Source organism: Conger conger, chromosome 2 (assembly GCF_963514075.1).
Source record: "Conger conger chromosome 2, fConCon1.1, whole genome shotgun sequence".
Taxonomy (NCBI): Eukaryota; Metazoa; Chordata; class Actinopteri; order Anguilliformes; family Congridae; genus Conger; species Conger conger.
In genome coordinates, this window is record NC_083761.1 from 69450734 (window position 1) to 69459311 (window position 8578).

The window sequence follows — 8578 nt, forward strand, 5'->3', positions numbered from 1 at the left end:
ATAGAAAAAAGATTATAAGGCAAATGACTGCCACCTAAGTGTTGGTTTGTGTGATGTTGTTTTACAAATCCTGCTTCCAAAGACAACCTCCCCCTTCTCACAGACTTCTGTGAGGGCTGTTCACAGTTAATTATAGAAAGGAACATCCCTCCCTTATCTCCAAATCCTTCACTTGCAATGTTCCTTCTGTGTTTTTCTTCAATGACCCCTTTTTGAAACACCCTCACACTCAAACGGCTCAAACTGCCAATGGTAAGATCATTTGTTTGGCCGGTGAGGAAATTCGAGAATTTATCAATATTTGGGTCTGTCAACTGGCTAATGTGATTCTGTCCCAGTTGTCCTCTTAGTCTCCATCCCTGACCTTTGATAGTTATTGGAGAAATTACAGCTGCATGATGATTTTAATGACACACAAAATAACTTCTTAATGACTTCTTAGTTCGGGAGTAAGACAAAATGGTTTGAACATCAGGACAGCTCATACCACCATATAGTCCCATCGTTTATTTACGTGCCTCTGTACTCCACAATTTGCAGATTTGTATTAGAAAATAAATCATGTGGTTAAAGTGCACATTGTCAGATTTTAGTAAATTTTTATACATTTTGGTTTCACCATGTAGAAATTACAGCAGTGTTTATACATAGCCCCCCACCCCCCACCCCCCATTTCAGGGCACCACAATGTTATGTAAATGAAAGTAGTCATGTTTAATATTTTGTTGCATGTCCTTTGCATGCAATGACTGCTTGAAGTCTGCGACTCATGGACATCACCAGTTGCTGGGTGTCTTCTCTGGTGATGCTCTGCCAGATCTGTATTGCAGACATCTTTAGCTCATGCTTGTTTCGGGGGCTAGTCCCTTTAAGTTTTCTCTTCAGCATGCTCATGCTAATGGCATGCTCAATTGGGTTCAAATCGAGTGATTGAATTGGCCACTCAAGAAAAGACCATTTTTGAGCTTTGAAAAAGTCTATCTTGCTCTAGCAGTATGTTTGGGATCATTGTCTTGCTGTTGCATGAACTTCCGACCAATGAGTTTTGAGGCATTCTCTTGAACTTGAGCAGAAAGGACCTGTCTATACACTTCATAATTAAATGTGCTACCATCAGCAGTTATATCATCAGTGAAGATAAGTGTGCCAGTACCTTCGGCAGCTATACATGCCCAGGCCATAACACCCCCAACACCGAGGGATGAGATGGTACGCTTTGGATCAGTATGGGCAGTTCCTTCTCTCCTCCATACTTTGCGCTTGCCAAAGCAATTCAATTTTTGTCTCATGTGTCCTCAAGACCTTTTTCCAGAAGTGAGGTTGCTCTTTTAAGAACCTCTTGGTAAACTGTAACCTGGCCATTTTTGCAGCTAACCAGTGGTTTTCATCTTGCAGTGTAGCCTTTGTATTTCTGTTCAAGAAGTCATCTGATCTGTCGGACAGATGTTTGGGGATTTTTATTTATTATGGAGATAAGTCATCAGCTGTGGGTATCTTCCTTGGCCAGTCAATTTGCGATTGGTAAGTTCTTTCTTCTTAATTATGTTCAAAACATGTTTCTCAGTCTCATAATGGCTTCTTTGACTTTCATTGGCAAAACTTTGGTCCTCATGTTGATAAACATCAAAAATAGTTTCCAAAGGTGATCGAAAGACTAGAGGAAAGACTAGGTGCTGAGAACTCACTTTTACCTGCATTAAGGAGGCAATTAAACACCTGAGCAATTACACACACCTGTGAAGCTATGTATAAAACCTGCAGTAATTTCTACATGGTGAAACTGTATAAATATATATAATACCCTTTAATAAAATCTGAGAGTGTGCACTTTAGCCACATGGTAATTGTATGATTCAAAATTTATTTTGCAAAATCAAATCAACACATAATGGGTATTTGTCCCAAACATTATAGAGGGCACAGTATATGCTGTGTTTCAGTAGCAACTAATCTTATATCTAATTTAGATTTAAATGGAAAAATACTCCAAAGTCATGAATCAGGCGAATGCACTTGTGCTTGCTCCCTGGTGCACTACTAGCCATAACATCATCCAAGGAACAAGGGGTTCCGTTGGCAGCCCAACCCTGGATTCATCATGTACAAGCAACCTGCCTGTATTTTTTGCATTAGCTTCCAAATTACAACATGGAAATGCAGCAGTCAGCCGACTGCATACATTTTGGATTAAATTTGGGGAGCATTGCCATGAATCTCCTGACTCTCAGAAACAGTTGGCTCTAGCATGGTCAGAATTGGATCCCACCCCATAGAGCACAGAGAGAGCCAAGGCTTTAACTGGAGGCATCATCAAGAAGCCCCACAGAAAATGGTATCCATTGTCTTGCTGCTTGGCACGAAGAATTTTGAAAGTCGGACCAGCCCTCTGACTGCCTGCTGTCCTATTCTGGGAGCATGGGCCTATAAACCAGCTCTTTCCTGCTACAGAATCATCTTCAACCCAGCAAGCCTCACACTTGGACACAGATCTTTACGCTGTGTTAATGAATTGAGTAAGAGGCAAGGAGAAGTGGGTTGAGAACAGCAGCACTTATGGCAGGTCTACCTCTCTTGGTGAATTGTGTAAGCTTTTAATCTGTTGTATTTAACCCTTCCTCCTTTTCTCCCTCACCCCCACAATCCCTGAATGCTGTGCAACACATGTAACTACTTCTTGTCAATTAACTGTTACCTAGCAACGAGTTTTTTAGACTGAGCTAAACAGGGAGAGCGAGGGAGGGAGAAAGAGACACACATGGAGAGAGAGAAAGAGAGAGAGATAGAGATGGAAGTCAAAGGGATAAAAATGGGTTCGGAGAGGGGGTATGAAAGGGGAATAATCGTGAAGAAAGAGATGGAAGGGAGGAGAGGAAAGCAAAAAACATTTATTGGGAGCTGAGAGATAGAAGGTGTCATGCGGAGATGGAGAGAAAGGGAAGAAAAGAACGAGAATGGTTGCCGTGGCAACAGGGCCTAGCATTATCAATTCTTAAAGTTTAAAAAAAGAGGGTAGGAAGTTAAAAACAGAATATACACAGCACATAGGTGCGTGTGTGCCTACACGTGTGAGTGTGTGTGTTTGAACTTATGTCCCTTTAATCTGCTAATTTTTCTGTGGTGATATCAGCAGCTAATTGAAAACACATTTCTGCAGACTACAAGGACAGTTTGATGGAACACAGGGTCGGACGTAATGCAGGGAACCGCTGACACCATGTGGCTGAAATGCTACTTGGGCTTCATACACTCTCTGCAGTAGGAGGGCAATTCATGTTTCTCTTTCAACCATGAGTATTGCGTCAAGCTATTTTTTTCTCTCATTGTATTGCTCCAGTGTTTCACATAATGACCAGACACATTGAGTGACACACAAAAAACGGACAATTGTACTGTTATGAATTTATTAACTTCATACTTCAGTGCCCTTCCCACTGAACAAGCACAAAAGACAAAATAATATGAAAATGTACTCTTCATTATATGAGGAATAATGAAGCAACAAACGGTGATTACGTTTATAGCTCTTCCGATACTGAATCGGTCCAAAGATTTTATAACTTTGATACTATATCCTATTTGGAAGATTGTAAATACTGCATTAAGCTTTCTTTTAATTCATTTCTTTCCCTCCTCCTCTCAACTCAGTTTCTTGCTCTCCCATCACCTCCTTTCTCTTTCACTTTCTCTCTCTCTTAATCTCTTCCCACTGTCTCCAGCTATCTCTCCAGCTGAGCCACCCTAACTCCCCCATTCTTGTACACTTTCACCCTTCTCCTCCGTATGATAGTCTTCTTTGGACGTACCACTTTTACTCTGTACCTTGGGGGGTATTTAGACAAGCTGGCCCCCCCTTCCCTTACACTCTGAGGAGCTGATATCCTACCACCCCCTTCCTCCTCTCCTTCCGCACGGTAGCCGTGGCGACGGAGATAGGGTTCCAAGGTTGCTAGGCGATTGGAGAGTTCTGAGATGCGCTGCTGTAAGAGAGAGACTTCTCTGAAGAGGTCGTTGACGGATTCTGAGAGGGGGCGCACCCTGCAGGACACAAACAGCATTGCAGTTAGTGTCATAATTTATGTGGCTCTATATTGTAATGTGTGTGACATAAACAAATTTCTGCTGTAACGCAATCTACTGTTGCACACCATGGTAGTATTGCTCAGCCCAAGAGACTGTGTATGCCAGCTTTCGGAGAATTCCCTCTAAATTACTTCTCTGGATTCCACATTTATTGAGCCTGATTGGTTTGCAAATCCTTATAAAAATGTCCTGCGGTGCTTAAATTGGTTTCTTAAAAGCTGTCGCAGTTGACCTGATGGACTGCCCATTTTTTCAGGTACTACAATGGTACTAAAATGGTACTCTTTTTCTTTGTTAAAAATAATCTGTGTACAAGCCGAGTACTTGAAAAGTGATTTTATTATCTATTATACACACATGACGCCAAGAGGCCATGACGAATACTTCCCTATTTCTAACATGTTTTTAGAAATAATCTAAAAATAGCCACAGTGCTATGTGAGATTGATGAGTAGCAATGCTACCAATTAAATGAATATGTCCGTTATAATACAATATATATGTTACTGTATGTGGGTTCCATTGGATAGGTGGCCAATCGGATAAAAAAGAACAATGGACATCTCACATACACTCAGTGAGCACTTTATTAGGAATTTATTAGACTTTTTTTTTTTTGGTCTTCTACTGCTGTAGCCTATCCACTTAGAGGTTTGACACGTTGTGTGTTCAGAGATGCTCTTCTGCATACCACTTCTGTAATGCATGTTTATTTGCATAACTGTCAGCTTCGACCAGTCTGGCCCTTCTCCTCTGACTGCTCTCATTAACAATGCATTTCTGCCCACAGAACTGCTGCTCACTGGATGTTTTTTTGTTTTTCGGACTTAGATCACATTTCTTCTCCATTCTGACATTTCGTCTGAACCTCTTTACCACATCTGCATGCTTTTAGGCATTTTGCTGCTGCTGCATGATTGGCTGATTAAATATTTGCATTAGCTGGTGTACAGGTCTACCTAATAAAGTGCTCACTGAGTGTATTCAGCACCTGATTGAGTAGACTGCCATTCATTCCTCATAAACAGTCCACTAAAATACATTTCTGGAAACATTTGAGGCAAGAAATAAGCAATGCAGTTGCTGAATCTTGTTTCATATTTGATCTGCAATGTCTAGTTTGACGGTTTGATCTGAGGTTCTGCACTGCAAGGTTCTCCATAGGACACGCCAGGCCCACTCACATGAACAAATCTGTACCTATGAGTGGTTCTTGCATGAGGCCCAATCTTTCTTGCTATTATGTGGATTCAATTGACATTTTGCAAATTAAAATTTACTTTGAATATGGCATGTTACTTTGTCATGCTTTTTCATTTTACCAGCAAAACAAAGAATCATGCAAAATTCCACCATAGGTCCACTCAAGCATAGGTGGGATTGTGACAATAATGTTTATTCTTTACAAATCTTCTTGTAACAAAAATGTAACGCTAATTTTGAATAATTCTTGCATAAAATATAATAACTGCATGTGATTGAACATATTCCATCCTCTAATGGAAAAATAGTGCCTGTATTGTTCGTTTGAAAGCCTCACCTCAAAATCTCACAAAGGTGTACAGTATGTCGTCTCCAGTAATATCTACAATTTACAACAAAGCCCCACCCATTTACATGCATATTAAACAAAATCTGGCATGAAATACATAAATTAACTGTGTGATTTAATCCTGGCCATTGTCTCAAAGCACCAAACCAATGCTAATGTGTAAGAAAAAAAAGAAGAAGCAATAATGGCTTTTATTTATGACCCAAAATCAGTGTAAGGATGCTCATTGTGGGCATTTTATTGTTGCCCCTCTGAGTATATTCAGAGCACAGACACGTTTCAGACACCAGTTTCTCCATGAATAAAATTGTTATAGTTTCACAAACGAATAATGAATATACGTGTATCCAGGCCAAGCAGCCGATGCTCCCCACCTTTGAGTTATAGACTGTACTCAGTCAGTGCTAAAGAGGTCCTATAGGGAGCCGTGCTGGGGAACTGTGTGGCGGTGCTGGCCTACCTGGAGTAGTCCGGCAGCAGTGCACTGGGCTGTGAGTGTAACAGGTGCTTGATTTCATTAAAGATCCGTTTTCCCCACACGTCCAGGACCCGAGTGACGCTCCGTACAGCAGCAATGTTCACATTATCCGCTGCAGCGTGAGAAAAGAGAGAAACTGTCTGAACGGCAGGGCTTCACTACTACAGCTACAGCAGGAGGTGTGGTAAGATCACATTGACAAGACAACAAAACTTCGTTTTTTTTGATGGTGGCCATTCAAATTATATTGACCAAAAATGACCTCTCAACACAACACACATCAACACATCTTTTGATTGAGTAGTTCACTTCATGAATAACTGCCCCTGTTTTTCTTACCTCCCTCTCTGTAATTCCAGTACCCATAGTCTAGCTCATTATCCTCTCCAGCCAGTGGTGTTGTGAGGGTCATGAGAATGACCAATGCCAGCATCACACAGGAAGGGGCCATGGTAGTGAAAGTCACCTATACCTAAAAGGATGAATGAAAAAAACATTAACATAACGCAGCGATCGTGCCTCAGGATGGGGTATAAACCTTAATACAAAGACAAATCTTTACAATTTTGAGTCAGAGATGGAGAGGAAATATGACTGCAGGTACACAGCACCATTTTTCCATGTAAAGTGGCCAAGTAATCCTGACAGGAAAAAAACTCAATAACAGATTGTGAAATTGCATGTTTGTGTGTGTGTGTGCGTGTGTGTGTGTGTGTGTGTGTGTGTGTGTGTGTGTGTGTGTGTGCATCCACACTCATGTGGGCCTGTTTAATGGGTTTGTCTGCTTCTGTTTTTACTTCTTTTCTTTTTGTTTTTGAGTACCCAAAACAATTTTCATTACCGTGAACAGTGAGTGACAGCGTTTATATGGCATAGTTTGGTTCAGGATAGCAGATTGGAAGGGTAGAGGGAAAGAGGAAGAGAGGGATGGCCAGTCTTGTGACCAGGCTAACTGACTGCAAACTTCATTAGTTTATTTAAAGCCCTCAAGCAAATAGCTTTTGTATGAGCTCTGTAAGGTCAGTGTCAGTGGTCCAGGGCAGCCCTGTAAGGACAAGTTGTGCGTGCATAACTCACAAACAGACAGCAAAACGAACAGACAAATAAGAAGACAAAAGATATTTAAGAAACAGATTTAAGAAATTCATAGTCAGAGAAAGAAGGGTCTAAGGCAGCCACACTGACACCAGAAAAGACCAAATCAAAAACACTGACAGAAAGACAACACATTTTCTCTAATTTAAAATCAGACTCACTGTATGAGTCAGTGAAGGGGTATTCTGAATTGATAACAGTCAGACGATGCAGGAGATAACTCATAAAAGATCCAAAGACCTTTTAACAAATGCCTACTGACAACAGAGCTGGAGACAGATACATTTAATGCTTAAAGGATAAGTGCACAGATGCTGTTAATATTGTACGAGTACATGGAAGCAAAAATGACCAATAGAATAGAAAATCTGAATCGATAAATAAGAAGAATAACATCATACTGACTGTCCATCAAAGCAAAATGCAGAGAGAATGATAGATACAACATAGGTAACTGCAATCCAAATGAACAAACAAACCAAAGTATATCTCAGACTGTGTTTAAATTATATACTTAAAACCTAGACAAATACATTTTGATTTTTGATAGACAGATGGAACTTTACTCACGCCTTAGAGAAGTGAATTTGTCCAGGTACCTGAGTCTTTTTAATGTATATTTTATGATAGTGCTGTCTGTTTTCAGGTAAAATGTATTTCAAATATCTTTCTGCTACCACTCTTCCCTCGGTTTTTCTCTTTTTCTCACTCTCTCTTTCCTCCCTCTCTACAGTAATGATATAATGAAGTATGCAGTTCAGTCATCCAGTGTGGAGACTTGACAAAGCTCTCTTATACACATGCATGGTGGAAGTACTGTATTTTAGCATATGCTCCACCCCTCTCCCCAAAATCCTCCCACAACTTCTATTTACAGCTGTTGCCAGATGTGGACATTTGCTCAGTTTTTGGTTCCCTTACTCATCTCCTGATCCAACAGGTTGCTGGAGAGTACGGCATACATATGGATCAAGATTTGTTTTTCGGGCCGTTCTGTCTGTTAAATCTCTGTCTGGCTGCACCCCACAATATCTGATTATGGTAGAGGAATATCAATATATACCTTGCTCTTTCCAGTTTGGAAATGTACAATGTCTGCATTGTGTAATGCTTCTGAATTTCAAAAACACTGATACATATATTTTATACTGTATGTCTCTACCTGCAGATATGTTTCTTGTAAAGGAATGTGAAATAGGATTTCAGATCAAAGAGAAAGAGGGGGACAGAGGAGGGTTGGAGGGAGAATATTTTATGCTTACTGGCAGCCAGATGTTTTTCCTGCTCTCTGTGTTCCTGTTTTTGTCATGCTGCTAAACGTGTGAGGTCAGTGTTGGCTCTTCATGTGTTGCAAAAAGTCAGAGAGCAAATAG

At 40.5% G+C, this 8578-nt stretch overlaps 1 protein-coding gene across 1 annotated transcript; it reads right to left on the reverse strand.

Annotated features, from left to right (window-relative positions):
* Nucleotides 1–3402: 3402 nt before the first annotated feature.
* Nucleotides 3403–7973, reverse strand: si:ch211-243a20.3 (uncharacterized protein LOC100151507 homolog). The gene is made up of 4 exons (XM_061233261.1): nucleotides 7776–7973; nucleotides 6450–6582; nucleotides 6093–6222; nucleotides 3403–4035 (listed from the first exon to the last, which is right to left on the reverse strand). The coding sequence occupies exons 2-4, from the start codon at nucleotides 6559–6561 to the stop codon at nucleotides 3717–3719; spliced, it is 561 nt and encodes a 186-aa protein (XP_061089245.1). The 5' UTR covers nucleotides 6562–6582; nucleotides 7776–7973; the 3' UTR covers nucleotides 3403–3716.
* Between the last annotated feature and the right edge of the window lie 605 nt (nucleotides 7974–8578).